At 51.4% G+C, this 20,218-nt stretch overlaps 1 protein-coding gene across 1 annotated transcript in view; it reads right to left on the reverse strand.

Annotated features, from left to right (window-relative positions):
- Window positions 1–4,048, reverse strand: part of ARL8B (ADP ribosylation factor like GTPase 8B) — a 36,537-nt gene extending 32,489 nt beyond the window's left edge. The window contains exon 1 of the mRNA XM_036266837.1: window positions 3,897–4,048. Coding sequence (XP_036122730.1) covers window positions 3,897–4,019 — 123 coding nt within the window. The 5' untranslated portion in view covers window positions 4,020–4,048. The remainder of the gene's footprint in view (window positions 1–3,896) is intronic.
- Window positions 4,049–20,218: the final 16,170 nt, after the last annotated feature.

Consider the following 20,218-nt stretch of genomic DNA (forward strand, 5'->3'; position numbering starts at 1 on the left):
TACTTTGAAATGCATTATTGCACTCTAACAGCTTCTTAATGAGAACATTGGGCTTGGGAGATTCTCGGTTCGCATAGAAAAAAAAAATGGGGCAGGGGATTGGGATGGGGTGAGTAAGGAACTCTGAAGACATGCTCGTTGGTGGGATGCCTCATTCCGCAGCTCACGCTGTATTTGAAGAATTCTGCGTGGAAAAGCTGGTGTCTACAGCAAAGTTTCGGATTTGTTAAACTTTAGACATGTGCCATAGTAAATTTTCTTTAAAAACTGCTTTGTCATTCTTACCCCAAAGTAATGAAATAATTCTATGCAGACTCTTAAGAGGAGCATACTATATATAAAAATATTTTCAAAGGATTAAGATCTCTAACTCACAGCTCTATGGTTCTAATCTCAACTGGATCTACAGAGGCAGGCAGGAAAAGCGGAAAGTATACTGGCCCTGGGCTCTAATTTTATCTCTGCTACTAATTAGTTTTGTGGTATAGGAATTTCATTTAACCTTTCTGGATCTCCCAGCTACATCTATAAAATAAGGGTAAAATTAGACCATTTAATTGAGGTTTCTACAAACTCCTAAAAAAAATAATTCTAGCCCAGCCAATATGGCTCAGTGGACTGAGTGTGGTCCCCTGGACTGAGAGGTCCCATTCGATTCCTGGTCAGGGCACATGCCTGGGTTGCAGGCTTGATCCCCAGTGAGGGGTGTGCAGGAGGCAGCCTATCGATGTTTTTCTCTCACATGGATGTTTCTATCTCTCTCTCCCTAAACAATTAATTAAAAAATACTTTAAAAATATAATTCTAGGTTCAAAATTCTACAATCTTCCCAAATATCTCCTATCCCTAATTTTCAGCAGTAACAACTATTTCCTTGGATTACCTCTGTGGTAGCAACACTTTACAAAAATGTAAAGGGATTTTTATACTACTACTCATTTCAAAAATACACAATGTGTACAAAACTTATCCTATAACATTTAGTCACTATCCTATAACCCATCTAAAGCCTCAGTTAAAAATAAAGATTGCTCAACATACATTACACATATAGGGCACATGGTTCATTACACAATAACTGCCAGAATACTTAGCACGGGCCCTGTATCATTCCCTAACACAATCGGAACATTCAAGACCAGAGATGTTTATTTTTTAAAACAAACAGAACACTATGTACATCAAGTGTCTCTACATGAAATAGTAAGTTAAATAAAGTATCATTTCAATTTTAAAACCACAAGAATATGCTTTTTAGGAGTGAAACTCTCTGTAAGTAAATTGCCTAATTTCAGAATGGACCAAACCCTACATAAAAGTACTTCAGTTTCATAAACCATTTGAGTAAGTTAAATAACATCTGTTATATTTTTTAAACTTTTAAGGCAGAAGATACAGCCACATTTTAATTTGATGTTTACAAGAGTTGATTTCTACCCACAGAAAACTGGCTTCACCAAAGCTTTCCATATTTGAGAAGTTACTTGTGGAATCTGAATGTACATGACACTCAGTGCTCAACACACCTGCATTTCTGAGTCTATAAAACAAGCATTGACTACAAAAGACAAAGAACATACAATTGATTAAAAAAAGATAATGCTAAATTTACTATTTTGGACACAGTTTCCATCTGAAAGTCTGTAATTATTAACCGTTTCCTCATCCTCAATATATTCTATGTGAATCACAGATTAGCTTAGAGTCTGAGGTTTAAAAAGAAAAAGTAGGACATTTACTGAGGTCTCTCTTTTTTCCCAGCATCTTACCCAATACATAGTCTACTGCAATCCAGATTTTTTTCTTAACAGAACCTACACACATTATTATAATTAAAAAAGAGTAGCCTAATGTTAAAAGAATAGTGGAACCACTGGTTGGTTCACTTTGAGTTCAACAGCTTTCCAGAAGTTTTGTTGTTGTTAAAACTAATCTAATTTCAAAAAATGGGGGGAGGGGGCATGTAATGTAGTGGAATTACCTGCCTCAATCTATAAATCCACGAGTGTAGTCCACAGTTGGATACATCGGGAGATTTAAAGAAGGAAACAACCCCAGCTAATTCCCTTCTCAATGTTTCTGCATTAAAGGGCTGTACTCAAGACAAATAATACTAATAATTACCATTTACCTAGCTCCTTCTGTGGGCAGGCATGATGGTAGTCACTTCACATGTCATTTCATTTACTCCTCAGAGCAACTCTTTAAGAAATATATTATAGCCCTGGCCGGTTTGGCTCAGCGGTTAGAGCGTCGGCCTACGGTCCAGAGAGACCCGGGTTCGGTTCCCGCTAAGGGCACGTAACTTGGTTGCAGTGTGTCCCCGGCCCTGGTTGGGTCGTGCGGGTGGCAGCCACTTGATGTGTCCCTTTCACGTCAATGTTTCTCTCTCTCTCCCTCCCACTCTATCTGAACAAAAAAAAAAAAAAGGAAAAATTTCCTCGAGTGAGGATAAAAAAAAAGAAATATAATCTCCACATAAGAGACGAGAAAGCAAGGACCGAAAGAAGACACGAGGCTGCAAAGTGGCAGAGCCAGATGGCAACCCCAGGGTTGCTTGACTTCAAAGTTCATGCTCATTATAATAAGCGACACTGTTTTGAGTCCCTCAAAGACTTACTAAAGTTTTGTTTAGGCTTCCCAAACATAACTATTTCTTTGCAACAAATACAATTAATTGTATGCAGTAACAGCCTTCACTACAGTATAAGTTAATTCAGTCTCGTCAAAAGAATAGGATTTACAAGGAGACCCCAATTCTTTTATCAAGGGAATAACACAAAATGTTTACTGAACTCACAGGCATTCAGGTTAGCCTTTTCCATATTATATTACAGTTCCAATATGGATACTATGCCCAAAGTTTTTTCCTACTAATTTTGGTGGTATTAGGTATACTTTCACCTTACTATACCTGTTGAAACAGTCCTCTCAAGGGGAAAAATAATAATATTACAAAACAGCAAAGAAGTAAGTAAATTTATTTATACTTATATGCAACATTCTTCAAAGGAAATTTGGATTTCTACCCATCGCTTTCCCTCCGCGTCTTATTTACGCTCCGTTGGCGGAAGGACCAAGCCACACGCCGCCTATTTTCCCCAATAGAGGAGGTGTGTTTGAATCGTCCCGAAACCAAACCAGTTGGACAACTGGCCTCCGAGCGCGTGAGGGCTCCAGCTGTCATCTCCGAGGTGGACGCAGCGCGGCCATCTCCGAGAGCAGTTCCCAGTCATCCCGGGAGGGACGGCCGGAGCCGCTGAGACTGAGTCACGGCAGCTCGCGGGCTCTGAATAAAGATCGACGAGACTCCTTCCCTCTTCATTCCTCCCGCAACCAACCCAGACACCCGAACGCCACCATCGCCATCCTTGCCCTCGGTCCCTCCCGCATCCACACCGCGGGGTGTGGGTTCCCGGGGCGCCTTCCCGCCCGGACACCCCTTCCCTGGAAACGCCCCCGCGCACCCCGCGCGTCCAGGCAGTTCGTTAACTTTGTGCGGCTGCGGCCCGGTCTCGTCCCCTAGCTGGGGACCGGCCGGACCGCTGTCCCCGGCTTCCCCGCTCAGCAGCCACAGCTCAGCCCGGTCCCCCGGGAAGGGTGAAACCCGCACTTCGGGACGGAGCCCCCCCCGGCCCCCGGTCGCGCGTGGCGACCTGCCGGAGCGTCTCCCTCCTCCTGCCTTCTCGCGGGCTCTCCAAGTCCCGCCCTCGGGAAAGTGACCGGGAAAGTCCACCGAGCGAGCCCAGGGAACCCCGACCCCCCGAGCGCAGGCCCGCCCTCCCGGGCCGCGGCGCCGCCAGCGCGCGGAGCTCCGCCGGGCCCGCGCCCCTCCCACCGCCCGGCCCGGGGCGCAGAGGCGGCCGCGGGCCGGGCGGCGAGCCGGCGGCACTCACCGCGATGACATTGACGAAGGTGGTCTTGCCGGAGTACTGCAGCCCCACGAGCGTCAGCTCCATCTCCTCCTTCCAGAAGAGCGAGCGGAACCAGTCCAGCAGGCGGGAGATGAGCGCCAGCATGATGGCGGCGGCGCGGCGGGCAGGGCGGCGGCGGCGGCTTGCTCACGAGCGGGCCTCGGCCCGGACCCCTCAACGGCTCCTCGGGGCCCCGGCGCGACGCGGGCGGACGCGGGCGGGCGGTGGCGGCCGGAGCCGGGAAGCCGAGCGGGTCATATGACTCGCCCTCCCCCCACGCTAGTCCCTGCGCCGGCGTCCGCGCGCACGGCAAGAGCGGCGAGGCCCGGCCGGCCGGGCGCGTCCGCCGCCTGCAGCGCCCCCTGGTGGGGCCTCCGCGCAGTACCCGGGCCAGTGGGCCGCCCCGGGCTCCTTTCTACCACACCCTCCCTCCCTCCTGAGTGGTGGTGAATTCATCCTTCGCCTTGCTCTTTACTGTGTTGACAGTCTCCTCTGTGCAGAAAGACTTCAAGACTGGGGGTTCACACAGACACAGACAATAGCATGGTGATTACGAGAGGGAAGGGGAGAGGGAGTAGAAGAGGGAGGGTAAATGGTGATGGAAGGAGACTTGACTTGGGGTGGTGAACACACAATATGATATACAGATGATGTGTTATATTGTACACCTGAATCCTATATAATTTTATTAACCAATGTGACCCCAATAAATTCATTAAAAAAGAACAAAAAGTCTGGGGGCGGGGGTTCAGCATAAAAGTCCCTGCCCCGCATTTGTGGTAATAGCAAAAGATGAAAACCACAAGCACTTGAACTGATTAAATCAGATATAGTAAATCCCCGAAAGAGAATACTATGCAGCTGTAAAAAATATGAAGTTCTCTATAACCTGACACAGAATGATGTCCAGGAAATATTTTCAAGGAAGAAAAGCAAGGTGCGGCTTATGTATGTAATGATATTTTTGGTGTAAGTGTGCAAAAATATGTGCAAATATACATTATATTTGCATAAATAAATACTGCACTTCATCTTAGCCAAAGGCCAAGAAGTGAAACATAAAGAAATACTGGAGACTAATACAAATGGTTTCTTATGGGGGTAGGGAAAACTGGATACCATGTAAATGATTGCCTGTTCAAATGTTTAACTTAATCAATAAAAATATCTGCAAGGCTTTCAAATTAAAAAAAATAAAATCCCTGCCCTCATGGAGCTTACATTCTAGTGAGGAGACATGTAGTATAATAAATAATATAAGACATACTGCCACATAGTACTGAGCTCCATAAAGAAAACCGAGCAATAGGAGACAGGAGGGGCCACTGTCCTAGGTAGGGGCAGACTAGACCTCTCGGCGGGGGTGGCCCTGGTTTGGGAAGAAGTGGGCAGGGGAGCCAGGCACACACATGGCGGGGGCACATTCCAGACAAGAGAACACAGAGACCCTGAGGGAAAGGAGCGCAGACTGCTCCAGCTATAGGAACAGCCAGTGGGGTTCGCTCCGATGAGCAAGGCAGGGGGTAGGAAGGGACGCGGATGGCGAGAGGCAGGCACCCAGTGAAGGAAGCCATGTGGCCCTAGTTTGATTTTGTTCTTGCGGTGATGGGAAGCCAGGGGGTGAACCAGTTGATATCTTTTACAAGTTCACTCTGGCAGCTCTGTGGAGAATCAGTGGTAGGAAGCCTTGCTGGGTTGGCTTGAGTCCCCCTGAAAAGAAATGTTGCAGTCCTAACCCCGGTACCTAGAACGTGACCTTGTTTGGAATCAGGGCCATCGCAGATGTAACCAGTTAGGGTGGTCATACTGGAGTAGGGTGGGCCCTCGATCCAAAAATGACTGGTGTCCTCATAAGGAAAGGAGAAGGCCCTGGCCCGTGTGGCTCAGTTGGTTGGGCGTCGTCCTGTGCACCGAGGCGTCGCCGGTTTGGTTCCTGGTCAGGGCACATGCCTAGGTTTCGGGCTAGATCCCCGGTGTGGGCTGTGCAGGGGGCAATCAATGTTTCTCTCTCTCTCTAAAAATCAGTTTAAAAAATTTGAAGAAAGAAGAGGAGAAATACTGACACAGGAGGGGAGAGCACCATGTGGCGCAGAGGCAGAGCGGAGGGGCTGAGGTGGGCAGCCTGGGAACGCCAAGGGTTCTAGCTTCCCACGTAAAACGCTTTGTAGTCGCTTTTCTTATCACACAAGCACAACTTGTAAAAATTCAAACAATACCGAATGCGACAAGGAAAAGGTCAGTTATCCCTTGGCTCCCCAATCCCATCTCTGAAGTGACCCAATTTAATAGTTTACTCTGTTGTGATCAAATATATACTTATATTCATATTTGGGTGGGGAGTTTTCACATATATATAAATAAGAACGTGTTGTAGGAATTATTCTACAGCTTATTTTTTCACTTATTTACAGTTAAAGATATTTTATTAAAAACAAAGGCAAGAAATACTCAAAACTCCCGTTTTCTAATTATTTTGCTACTAATTTGCTAAGTATTTTTACTATTATCTGTGAAGTTATTTATGTGGATTGTATCTGTGTGATAGGAACCCCATACAATGGCCAGCTACTGACCTTCTTTTCCCAACTTGGTGTTTGTCAATGTCACATTGATAGCTTGAAATTGACCATAGTGGGACGTGTACACTAGGAAAATTGGCCAACACTACAAATCAACACTCCTCTTCCCCAGAGAGCTGGTTGTTAAACAGTTACCAGCTCACCACTGATAATACCTAAGCCAAAGCATTAAGATGAGGACTTAAAAAGTTTTTTTAAGAGAGAGAGAGAGAAAGATTTGTTGTTCCACTTATTTATGTATTCATTGGTTGATTCTTGTATGTGCCCTGACCAGGGATCGAACTCACAACCTGGCTTATTGGGACGATGCTCCAACCAACAGAGCTACCCGGCTAGGGCAAGATGAGGATGAAAGATAATATTAAATTAGTTTGCCCAGCTGGTGTGGCTCAGTGGATTGAGCATCCTCCCATGGACTGAGAGGTCTCCGTTCGTTCGATTCCGGGTCAGGGCGCATGCCTGGTTGTGGGCCCAATCCCCAGTGAGGGGCGTGCAGGAGACGGCCAGTCGATGTTCTCTCTCATCAGTGTCTCTCTCTCTCTCTCTCCCTTCCTTACTCTCTAAAAAATCAACAAAAACATATATTAAAAAAATTAGCTTAAGTGAGGTAGTGAAAGGCAGGATGATATACTTACTACGACAGCCTACACAGTTAGCACTGCCCTGGTACCAGCTCCTCTACCTACCCGCTGTGTGAGCTGTGCAAGCGCCTAACCTCTCTGTGCGCCCTGCACCGTAAAGGAGGCTCATCGTGAGGCGTGAACGAATGACCCCACGCGAAGCGGCAGCACTACATTCAGTAAATGCCCGTGAGCATCTCGGAACGTGGTGACTAGTTCACAAGTCAGGGACTCCGCTGTCGTCCGTACCCGCTAGTCTAACTGGGCAGGTCTTTCATGCCGGAGGCAGTCCACTGCGTACAAAGTCCTGGGGGTGCACCTTTCCCCTTGAACTTTGTCTGGAGTTAAGTTAAACAAATGGGAATGGGGGTTTACGCGCTCAGACACGGCCCCATCCGTAGGCTGGGTGTAAAGGTCAGGAGCCCAGAGCCTGGGCACGTGGGCAGGGAGGACCGGGCGATAAGACTGCCCACACGCTTGGTGCTTGGCTGCCGAGGAGGAAAGAAGCATTTCTTGGCATCCTAAGGTCCTTCCAGCTCCCGCCTGCGGAAAAACGAGGCCCAGAGAAGGCAGCCTCAGTTAGGAACCGGATTTTACATTGTCATCTCCTCAAGGACAGGGGCCATTTCTCCTAAACCAGAAAGGCATTTTGAGTCAAGGAGTTGGCCAGTATTTGGACCCTGACATCTCATCTCTCAGGTACCTGTTTGGATGGCTCCGCATTTGTCTGATGGGCTAACAGTTTGGGACAAAGAAGAAAATGGTTGTGACACCTTCCGTATGTTCCCACCGGCCTGATGATCCGCCTCAGAGCATCTCAACACGACAGACCTGGGCCGCACCACAGGACACTGCGCTTTGGCCAAGCCCGTGACAGAGCCAGACTTTCCCACCATCCGTGGCTGTCACTCCAGGTCATCGAGATAATCCGCCCAAGTCTGCAAGGGACAGGTGGCAGCCCCGACTTCTAAAAGGACAGTGTCGGGCCCTGGCCGGTGTGGCTCCGCGGTTAGAGCGTTGGCCCGCGGACCAGAGGCCCGGGTTCGATTTCGTTCGAGGGCACGTACCTCGGTTGCAGTTCATCCCTGGCCCTGGGCCAGGTCGTGTGGGAGGCAGCCAGTCTATATGTCCCTCTCCCATCAATTTTTCTCTCTCTCCCTCCCGCCCTCCCACTCTATCTGAAGATAAAGAGAAAAATACCCTCAGGTGAGGATTAAAAATAAATAAGTAAATAAAAATAAAAAAAGAGTGCCGGCCTCAGGGAAAGAGAAGGAATCAGGTAGAGAGTTCTTTATTCTAAAACTGAGCTAGCCAACACCATCTTAAGGAAAAAATTAGGAAATGTAAAGAAATACTTAAGAAATTTAAAAAATTGAAAAGGCAGAAAACAAATACTCCTGCAGTGTGGGCAGGCGCCTGTGGCACCCCGCTGGGAGGAAAGGCCTCACCTGCACCAAGGCCCCTGTCCGGACCTTCACAGCGAAAGCTGTTCGTTCTCAGGCAAGTCCCGTGCCGTCTCTGGGCTTCAGCTTCCTCCTCTGCAAGTGAAGGGTTTGGATAAGATAAAACCCAAGAACCTCGCCGATCTGAAACCTTATGATTTCATAGCAGCCTGGCTGACGTGTTCAGGAACGGTCCCAGCGTGGGAAAGGAAGTAACTCTTGGTTTCAAAATGGCCTTTTCGTTTTATTATTTTATGTTTGTTCATCCTCAGCCAAGGAGATTTTTTCCAGTGAATTTTAGAGAGAATGGAAGGGAGGGATTGGGGGTGGGGGAGCGAGAACCGTCCGTGTGAGAGAGACACAGCGATTGGTTGCCTCCTGCACGCGCCCTGACCAGGGCCGGGTATCGAACCTCCAACCCATGTACGTGCCCTTGACTGGGAATCGAATCTTCGATCCTCCCATGCAAGGGCTGACAGTCTATCCACTGAGCCCACGGGCTAGGGCTGGCCTTTATTTTTATGGGGGAATTTAAGGTTCCCAGGAAATTGAGCAGACAGCACAGAGAGTTTCCGTGACGCTCTTCCTCCTCACGGATTCTCTAATTACATTTCTTCCTCTTGTTCCAATTCATGAACCGATACTGCTACTTTATTACGAACGAAAATCCATAAATCCATAATTTGCGTTAGGGTTTGCTCTTCGGGTTGGACATTCTCTGGGTTTGCTGTATCAAACACAAGAGGGCATACAGCACACTCTAAATATCCCCTGAACTTGGACTATTCATCTCTAAGATAACTTTTTCAACTTCCATAGTCCATGATTTTAAATACTGTATTTAAAAGAAATAAAGAAACAAATAACACAAAAAAATAACTAAGGAATCATCAGTGGAACGCAGAAGCACCCTCCTGACCATTTGACAGAGAAGAGAAGGGTCCGAAGGATTTTTGTGTTTGTTGAAGCACCCTGATTCAGCCAGTCCTGAAGCTGTTATTCTGAATTCTTCAATTGTTTGAAATAACCAGCCTCTTTCTTCTTAAGCCAGTTGGATCTGAGTTTTTGTCAAGTGCTCTGGTGAGAATCCTGTCTAAAACAGATTTGAGAAATCAAAACGACAAAAAGTCTATCTACGAACGGAACAGAGAAAGGTAGTAACACAAAGGAAAATGCAACAAGGTACAGAGGGCGCTAGATAAGGAAGGAACGCAGGATAGAAGCATTGATTTTTAAAGCAGATCTCTGCTTTATTCAGGTCATTGCCTGGGGCGGGGGTGGGGGGCTGGTGACTAGTCAGTGCAGGTTTGAGGGTAAATCGGGCATGTTGGAGTCTGCTGGGTGTGGGTTTGCAGCCCAATTCTCTCACTCTGACTTTTGGCAAATCACTTCACCTGTCTGAGTCTAAAATGGGGGCGATCATATCTACCTCCCAGGGTTGTACGAGAGTCACACGCAACAACATGACAAAGTTGCTCAGCCCAGTGCTCTGCCCATAGAAGTGCCCGCCGAATGGCACGGATCTCACCTGACAGCCCAGCTGCCAGTGCTCCTGGGGAAACCCCCTTTCCGTGCCCCTGATGTCCCCCGGGGCTGTCCGCGCAGGCGTTTCGGGAACACGTAGGTACACCTGTGGTGTGAGACAGGGTTTCTCGGGCTCAGCACTGCTGGCCTTGGGACCCGAGTCTGTGTTGTGGGCAGCAGCCCTGTGCATCTTCAGCAGCATCCCTGGCCTGTGTCCTACTAGGCGCCCGTACTACCCCCTGCCCCCAGCTGTGACAACCAAAAATATCTCCAGGCATTGCCAGATGTACTGGGGGGGGGGGTTGGGGAGGGCACACAATTGCCCTCAGTTGAAAACAACTGGATTAGAAATACTTTTCCACCCTATTCTCCACTGTCCTGTCCTTTAAACCCACTCTGGGGCAGAGGGTACCAAAAGGTGGGAGCGGAGCGGCCCCTCGCCAGGAGTGTGGCAAACACTGACACTGTCCTTTGTCTGCTGAGTCTCCTCACTCCACCAGGAGGCCTCCCAGGACAGGCCCCGGGACAGCCAGAGCCCAGATCTCTCCGGAGGTGATCCACATCTGGTGTCCTGGAAACGAAAACCATCCTTTGTCCCCACAAACCGTGGGGGCAAGATTGCCTCAGGGTAGGATGTCTTTTTGCTCCTCAGTCAGGACAGCCAGACAGCACCAGTGTTACAATGTTTCGATCACTCAGGCAGCCCGGCCAGTGTGGCTCAGGGGTTGAGCTTCGACCCAGGCACCAAGAGGTCGCAGGTTCGATTCCCAGTCAGGGCACATGCCCAGGTTGTGGGCCAAATCCTCAGTGAAGGGCATGCAGGAGGCGGCCAGTCGATGTTCTCTCCATCGATGTTTCCATCTCTCTCCCTCTCCCTTCTCACTAAAATCAATAAAGAAAAAAAGATCACTCAGGCAAGAGTCCACTGTGACCCCCAGCATCGCTAACAGCCTCTTTCCCTAGGTCTAAGGTGACGAGTAGGCACCCCCACACCCCCCCTCACAGGTGGAGGAGCTAACAACGCATGGACAACTGCCTGCGAACACAATCTTTTTCTTTAATTTCCCTTTCCTACCCTCACTGGGGGTGAAGGCTTCAGCATCTCAAAGCCTCCGCTTGGCACGTCCTGCCTAGCGATCCCGGTGACATGCAACATCGATTATTTTGGTGTTTCAGCCGAAAGTAAGACAAATTGGTTTCGCTGTAACCATTAGTTGTATCCTGTGATGATTAGCCAGACCGAGGCCCCTCTGAAGCAGAGATGGCCTTACTCAACTTGGCACCCAGCATCTGGCTCCGGTCTGCGCTTGGCAGGGGCGGCTGGAAACGGTTCCCAAACAATGGGCGATGCCAGGTTCCCGTGCTCACAGACTTCCGATTCCCCTCCTTTGGCCACAGTTCAGTCGGGATTTATTAGCCCCCTAAAGCAACCTTGGATGATGGAATAAAGAGGCAGGCGTAGAAAAGTGAGCTAAGTGAACCTCTGCCCGACTTCCGAAGGATGGCAGGTGGTCTGGTGAGGCAGGGCCTGCAGCCAGCCGGGCAAAGGATGCGCTCAGCATGCTGGCGGCCCGCCCCCGGCTCCCCCTGGTGGCCGCGGGGCGCACTGCAGCTGGTCCCCGCCCCAGGGGCGGAACTGCACTCTGAAGCCGCGGGATCTCGCAGGGATGTGCAGGCGGTTTTCAAGCTGTCAAGGTCCAAGGTGGCCTGGAAGCTTGCAGGATGGACACATCGGTCCTGATGCAGCTAAAACCTACTGAGTGTAAACGGCCTGCTCATTCTCTCTGGGTGCTGGGCTTCGAGGGTTTGTTGCTGTACGCCCAGAAAGAACAAGGAAAAACAGACAGCTGGGAATGAATGTTTAAGGAACTGTCCAGGGAGGCTCAGAGAAGCCAACAAAATGCAAAACAAGCAACATTCCAAGAAAAAGCCTGACAGTGGGAGGTCGGGTCGGTAGCACAGTACTTCCATCCGCAGCCACCAGGAATCAGAACGGGAAGGTCTGTTCACACCCAGGCGCGTCTACTCCCAACGTGAAAATAAAATTCTGAAAGAAGCACTCGGCCACAGGGAGATACTACTATGCACACGCCAAGGCTAAAATTAAAAAGACAAACTGTCAAGTGTGGGTGAGAGGCAGAAAAGTTAGAACTCTGACATGTTTCTGGTGGGAGTAGAAAATGGTACAACCGAGGCAGGAACGTTAGCATAGGGACCAAAGGCCTCCAGCTCTGCCCTGCTTCGCCTTGGCCGAAACGTCGCGACTTGACCTTCGCTGACCACCTGTTGCCCCGCTTCTGGCTCCCCAATTTCCTGTAACCGAGAAAGCCAAAAAAATCGCTGTCTGGAGAGAAGGGACAAGGATAAGCCATGTCGGCAGTAACCTCACCAGCATCGGAAGCCAAGGACCACCCTCCCACCCCCCTTGCCCACATTTAATAAGAACCTTCTACCCAGCCCTGGCTGATATGCTCAGTGGATAGGGTGTTGGCCTGCCCACCCAAAGGTCTCGGGTTCGATTCCTGGTCAAGGGCTGCAGGTTTGATCCCCTACCCTGGTTGGGCACGTGCGGGAGGCAACAAATTGGTGTGTGTCTCACATCAATGTTTCTCTCCCTGTCTCTTTCCTGGTCCCTCCCTTCCACTCTCTCTAAAAAAATATCATTGGAAAAAATATCCTCAGTGAGGATTCACTAAAACAGTCCCATGGACTGAGAGGTTCCGTTTTGATTCCTGATCAGGGCACATGCCCGGGTTGTGGGCTCAATCCCCAGTAGGGGGCGTGCAGGAGGCAGCCGATTGATGTTTCTCTCTCACATAGATGTTTCTATCTCTTTCCTCCTTAAAACTCAATTAAAAAAAAAAAGCATGTTGCCCTGGCCGGTTTGGCTCAGCGGTTAGAGTGTCCGCCTGCGGTCCGGAGAGACTGGGTTCGGTTCCCGCTAAGGGCATGTACCTCGGTTGCAGTTTGGCCCTGGCCCTGGTTGGGTCGTGTGGGTGGCAGCCACTCAATGTGTCCCTTTCACGTCGATGTTTCTCTCTCTCTCTCTCTCTCCCACTCTACGTGAACAAAAAATGGAAAAATGTCCTCGGGTGAGGATAAAAAACAAACAAACAAAGAAACAAACATGTTAAATATCTTCATTTGGGTGATTACACACACACACACACTTGATAACATGTTTGTGGTAGTAAGTTATACCTCACTGAAAAGTTTAAAAGCTCAATTAGACACGCTTCTGCCCTCGAGTGTATTACAATGTGGTTGAGCAAGTAGGGCCTGTTCAAACCAACTACAGTAGGAGGCAAGTTTTATTCAAAGGGATGGGCTCAGGGGACAGTGTGGCTGAGGGGTAGGGCCACAGGCCCAGCGCAGCGGGTGCTGGCTCTGAAACCAGCCCCTCACGGGCCAGCTTCCGGAACCTGCCCAGTGACCTCATGCGGTGAGCTCCGTCTGTGCACCCCAGTCTTCCTGCTCTGGGAACTCAGTCCTGGCCTCGCCTGCCGGGCCTGCAGGAGGGCTGGACGGACCGTAAGGCACTCGGCCCCTCAGCTCACGTGACCGTGATTCCCCAAACCCCTGTAACCTGGGGAGTGCAAACTCTCATGGCCACAGTGGCCCGCGGCCTCGGGGGGAACCGCTCTTTGCTGGGTCACAGTTTCGTTCTGCGGGGTGCGTTCTGTCGCCTGGCAGAGAAGGAACCTCAGTCCAGGTCTTCTCCTTCGTTCCAGGGTTAAGCTGTCACTTCATGGTTCTGCTTCCCAGCCAGGCGGGGGTTTAGGCTGTGCCCGGTACTGGGGAAGTGGCTGGGCCAGGCTGGCATCCAGTGGGTTCTGACGGCAGGGCCTGGCCACCTCACACGCCACTCCGGCAAGTCCCCACCTCCAGGTCCAACCATCCCACGTCACGTTTGAAGATGCGGACGTGTTTTCGCGTGGCAGGAGCTAACCGCGCTCAAACTTTACAACAGGTGGCAGGCATTTTAAAATCGTTTCAGGCAAATACCACCAGGTCCTGCAAAGCACCTGACCCAGAGCTCACTGACCCACGTGGGACACCCACCGATCTGAGTCCCCGGGACACACATGCCACGTCAGCTTTGGCTCTTTTTAACTTAAAAGTGAAGTGAAAACAAGTTAGAGTTTTAAATTGAACTGTTTTTCTGTAAAAATTCTCATGTAGAAATCCAGACATTGACTGGACTCACCAATTTTAACAGCTTGCCACACTTTTTCCAGAATTTTCCAACCCATATTCCACAGTAGCCTGGTTCCAGGTGATTGTAACAGGGTCTGCAATAAAACAGGGTTCACACGTTTTTATATGTATATGACATGCAATATATTTACGATAAGCTGGGGCAGCAATATGTGTCTCTCTCCTCACACACAGCCCCTCAGTTGCCTGTCACATGCACATCAGAATGTTAGGACCATAAGGAGTCAGCGAGACAGCCTGGCTGGTGGCTCGGCGGTTGAGCATCCACCCATGCACCGAGAGGTCCCGGTTCGATTCCTGGGCAGGGCACATGCCCGGGTTGCAGGCTCGATCCCTAGTAGGCAGCATGCAAGAGGCGATCGATGTTTCTATCTCTCTCTCCCTCTCCCTAACTCTCTAAAAAAAAAAAAAAATCAATAAAACATATATATAAAAAAGCCCAGCCGGCGTGGCTCAGTGGTTGAGCATCGATTCATGCACCAAGAGGTCGCTGGTTCGATTCCCGGTCAGGGCACATGCCCAGGTTGTGGGCCAGATCCCCAGTGGAGGGCATGCAAGAGGCGGCCAATTGATGTTCTCTCTCATCGATGTTTCTAGCTCTCTCTCCCTCTCCCTTCCTCTCTCTCTAAAATCAATAGAGAAAAAAAATTAAAAAAAAAAAAAAATCGGGCAAGAGAGTAACAGGTAAAAACGGCTGAGCAAAGTGATCTGGCCACAGAATGTTCTAGGTGACGTCCCCTTGAGCAAGCCTGCGGCTCTGCAGCCCCCGCTGGCGGACCCCTGCCTCCCTGGGGTTGGCTGGATCCTCACTTCCCAGATGGGGGAGGTGGGCGCTCAAGTGACCCGCTGGCTGGAGCACCGCTTGGGAGCGCCACTCGGCTCTCCCAATAGTGTTTGCAGAAATCCTCCCAAGGCAAAGGCTGGGCCCTTAAACGCTGACACGTGTTCTGATGTTTCACAAGCGATGACGAGCCAGGCTCCCACGTCAGCTCGGGCCGCGGGGGCTGGGGCAGGTGTTCAGCCTCCACCAGGGCCCAACAGAAAACTCAAAGGGCCTCTTAACAGGAGGACGGTTACCTGCAGAGGACACCCCACTCTGCCCCCAAATGCTAAGGTTCCATGCTGTGACCCACCTCTGGGGCCCACCTGTGGCTTCCTGCAGCCTGATCCTGCTGTCTCCCGCCGAAGGCCCTGCATAAACCCACAGCCTTCTGGGGCACATAGTTAGGGGGTTGGGAACGAAGTCTGGGCTGGGCAAGGGGCCACAACCAATGTGCCTGCTGAGGGCGAAGGGCATGACTGGGCAGTGGGGGAGGGTGCTTCTAACCATCCGCTGTGACCACGTGGCCAGCCGCAGCAACCAGCACTGTCATTTCTTCCTTAGTCTGACATGGATCTATTCACTTACACACAAACCACCTTTTCGTCTCCTTTTCCGTTGCCCTACCATCTGACATGTGACCTGCTGATTGTAGCTACTCATCCATGTCAGTGTTCGAGTTAACAAGATGTCAGAGGCGCGGCGTGACCGCTTACCCCAAATGGATAAAGGGACTTCGAGTCCTTCACCGGCGTGTCTTTGGACGTTTGGGAGAGGTTTCTATTACGTTTGAGCGGACATTTCTCATTGGCCAAGGTGCAGTTCTCAGAGGAACACCAACAGGTGTGTGCGTCTCCAAATAACTGCCTCTGTCTGCTCCAGGCGACTCAGCATCCTTGAACAGCAAGTGCAGCGGCGGGGGCCGGGGAGCCGAGGACTCCGTCCCGGGGATAAATCACCCTGTGCCACTTGGGGGAACGCCTGTGCTCCTCGCCTTCTCAGAACGTCCGAGCCACAGAGAGCTTCGCTGACTCCAAGGGACAGGTGGGGGGAGACGCTGTGCAGAAACGACTTCGGTGCCAGGAGACGCATTGTGAACAGCTTCTACATTCAGCAGATGGTGCTGATGCCAGTGCTCAGCGGAGGAGACCGGGTCGGCGTGTTGCCACGCTCCTCAGGTGCTCGTTCCTAAACATCGGAGAGAAGCACGGCTTTGGGGACCTCCCGCCGCTGAGCCAAGGAGCCCGGCGGCTGCGGCCTCGGCCGTCCTGCTGCCCTCCGGCTGGAAGGCGGCGGCGGACCACACTGAAGGGACCCCGGGGAAGATCAGACACTTCTCAGACGCTGAGGACACCAGGCCGCAGAGCGCACCGCCCGTAGACACGGCCTTCGTCATTTCTCCGAGCATACTGCCACATCAAAAGGACCGTCTCGCCTTCATCAAATCCCCATGTATTGCAGACCCGCTGAGTTATGAAACCATAGAACTTATGGGGGAGGAGGAACTTACGGTCATTGAGGAGAGGCAGAAACAACTAACTTTTACCCAACAGTGTGTGCTCCCCGCTCCATGCTGCAGAACTCATGCTGACAAGTGGCTGCCGGGGGGCGGCACGTTTTCCAACACCCCCTGTGCAAGGCGGCCCGGCCGGCCCGGCCAGTGGAGGGTCGGCAGAGGTGATGTGTCACTGGTGGGCCCAGGCAGCCAAGAAGAGGCTGTGCCAGTCCCTCTCTTCCTTCCTCCCGGACGCAGAGGTCTCCGAGGCCCTGAGGGACGGCAGAGCCCCGGGAACACCCACATCTGATCGTCACGCTGGTGACAGATGACTCGCGCTGCGTGGAACTGCTGAACCGGGGGCTTCTTCCAAGCCCTCAGTGCTGGTCTGCAGAGGGCGTGCTCTCCCTGTCCCCTCGAGGTCTCCCTCTGCGCCTGCGTGTGCCCCGATTTCCTCATGTCCCCTCAACTGCCTCCTGAAAGATCCTGCCTCTCTCCCTGGCCGGTTTGGCTCAGCGGTTGGAGCATCGCCCTGCGGTACAGAGAGACCCGGGTTCGGTTCCCGCTAAGGGCATGTACCTCGGTTGCAGTTTGTCCCGGGCCCTGGTTGGTCGTGCGGGTGGCAGCCACTCGATGTGTCCCTTCACATCGATGTTTCTCTCTCTCTCTCTCTCTCTCTCTCTCTCTCCCTCCCGCTCTATCTGAACAAAAAATGGAAAAATGTCCTCGGGTGAGGATAAAAAAAAAAGATCCTGCCTCTCCTGCCTCCACGCTGAGGCCCTGGGGGTAGCACTTCCACATCCGGATTTCGGGGGAACACAGTGTAACCCATCATAGTGGGGGACACAGAAAAGCTATGTTGTGGGTTCTTAAAAAATCCTCACTGGAGGACATGTTTATTGATTTTTTAGAAAGAGGAAGGGAGAGAGAGGAAGAGACAGAGAGGGAGAGAGAAACATTGACTGGTTGCTTCCCATACACGCCCCAACCGGGAACCAAACCCGAAACCTAGGGCTGTGCCCTAACCGGCCGCTGAACCCGAGACCTTCGGTGTGTGGGGCGATGCTCCATCCACTGCGCCACCCGCACAGGCCCTGTCGTGGGTTATTGTCCCGGAAGTGGAGCGAATCACGCTGAAAGGGCTGGTGGGGCACTAGGCAGCATTTCCCGAGTCCCCTCGCCTCCCTGGCTGGTCTTTCCAGGGACCACACTCATTTCCCCCACGTCTGCCGAGCGGCGGCACCGCGCCGTGTTCCCCGCGGGAAGACAGAGGCCCGGAGGTCGGAAGGACTCGCTCGAGGTCTCACAGTGGGCAGGTGGAGAAGCTGCAGCTTGAACCCCGACCTCCTGGCTCTAAGCCAACACAGCTAACCGTTCCGAGAAAGTGCCTGTTGTTTATCTCCACAGCTTTCTTATTTATTTAATTTTTTTATCCTCACCCGAGGACATTTTTGCATTTTTTGTTCAGACAGAGTGGGAGGAAGAGAGAGGAAGAGAGAGAGAGAGAGAAACATCGATGTGAAAGGGACACATCGAGTGGTTGCCACCCGCACGACCAACCAGGGCCGGAGACAAACTGCAACCGAGGTACGTGCCCTTAGCGGGAACCGAACCCGGGTCTCTCTGTACCGCAGGCCGACGCTCCAACCGCTGAGCCAAACCGGCCAGGGCTCTCCACAGCTTTCTAACCCATGGTGGGACATGCAAAACTTTTGCAGCAGCCGATCCGGAACTCATTTAACGACATGGTCTTTCGGGTGTTTTCCCGGTCACCTGCGGCCCCCCTTGGGGCAGGGAGCCATGCGGGAGAGAAACCAGCCCGGAGGAGCCTGTACTCAGGATGGAGAAGCCGAACACATGCTTGATTTGCTCTGAATGCCAGGCTCATGTGATGGTCCCCTCCCTGGCACTGAAGCCAAACTCGGAACTTACTCCATCCTCTGCCTCGTTCGCTTGGCGCGGGCCCAGGACAAGGTTAGCCAATCGAAGAGTCGGAAGCTGCAACCAATTACCCTGAGAAATCTGCTGAGCCCGGCCAGATTTATTCTCCGTACTTGGTGGGTGGCTTCGCGGCCGGGGGCCAGAGCTATCATCTGCTTGGCTTTGCTTCTGACTATTCATTGACTGGGACGACTTTCTTCCCATAAGCTGCTGCTGTCTCCTGTCCCAGAAGAGGGGAAATCCAACCACCACATTGACCAATCCATTCCAAACAGAATGTTTCAGAGACAGACTTATGGTACTAATGAATATCCCCAGTTTTCCTTTTTGAATTCACAGTAGAGGATTAATAAAAAAAATGTCGTGATGGGTGGAAGCATGTGGGTGGCAGGTTCTACTGATTCCACTGGGTGTCTATCCTGACACATGTCATGACTCCCTGATATGAACCATGTGCTGTGAGATGATTTCCCAAATTATCCCAGTTAGCTTGCACAAACCCACAGGTAGGTGTCGTCACCCCCATGGTACAAATGAGGAAACTGAGTCTGTAGAATTACGTTGTCTGATATGGTGTCACTAGCCACGGGTGGCTCTTTAAACTTGTTGTTGTTGTTAATCTTCACCCCGGGGGAACTTTTCCATTGATTTTTAGAGAGAGTGGAAGAAGGGAGAGAGGGAGCGTGAGAGAGAAACATTGATGTGAGAGAGACACATCGGTTGGTTGCCTCTTGCAAGACCCAGACGGGGGCCAGGGATTGAACCTGCAACCCAGGTACGTGCCCTTGACTGGGAATCGAACCCAAGACCCTTTGGTCAGAGGGCCGACGCTCTAACCGCTGAGCCAAACTGGCCAGGGCTGGCTCTTTAAACTTAAAGTCACTAAATGTAAAAAGTCAGTTTCTCAGTCACACCAGCCACGTGTCAGGTGCTCACCAGCCACACGTGACCCGTGGCTACGGCGCTGAGCGGCCCCGCTGGAGAACATCATCATCACAGGGCGGGTATTGGACACGCGGCTCTCGTCTAGAGGCGAGAGCGTTGCCATTTGCTTTAGCGGTTCTCAACCTGCGGGTCGCGGCCCCTCTGGAGGTCGAACGACCCTTTCACAGGGGTCGCCTAAGACCAATGGAAAACACATATTTCCAGTGGTCTTAGGAACCGAGACTCCGCCCCTCTATCCGCCTCCAGGCGGGTCCGCCCACATGCAGAAACGCCACATACAACACGGGGAGCTGTGCTAAAGGGTCGCGGCATTGGGAAGGCTGGGAACCTCTGGCTTAGGCAAAGGCGAGATTCGGGTCGGCTGTCTGCTCCGACCAGGCTCTCCCCGCTGTCCCCCCACACCCACGGCACCTGCCGTCTGCCCTGGCGGCAGCCGGGACCCTGATTTCCATGGTGTTCCCACGGCAGCCCATCCTCCCCAACTAAAACTTTCTGTCCTGAAGGGCGCGTGGAAAATGCTTGGAGGTGACCAGCAGGTGGTGTGCGTGTCCCGTGTCTCACAGAGCCGCCCCATCTCAAGAGGCGCATGCCAAAGCCCAACTTGTGCTCCAAGACAGAGCCTAGAGATGAAACTGGAGTTGTGGACACTCTTCCTCTCTCTCTAAGTTCTTTTTACTTCACTCAGGAACTTCACAATAAAGATATCTACAAACGGGAGGA

Source organism: Molossus molossus, unplaced genomic scaffold (assembly GCF_014108415.1).
Source record: "Molossus molossus isolate mMolMol1 unplaced genomic scaffold, mMolMol1.p scaffold_m16_p_18, whole genome shotgun sequence".
NCBI classification, from domain to species: Eukaryota; Metazoa; Chordata; class Mammalia; order Chiroptera; family Molossidae; genus Molossus; species Molossus molossus.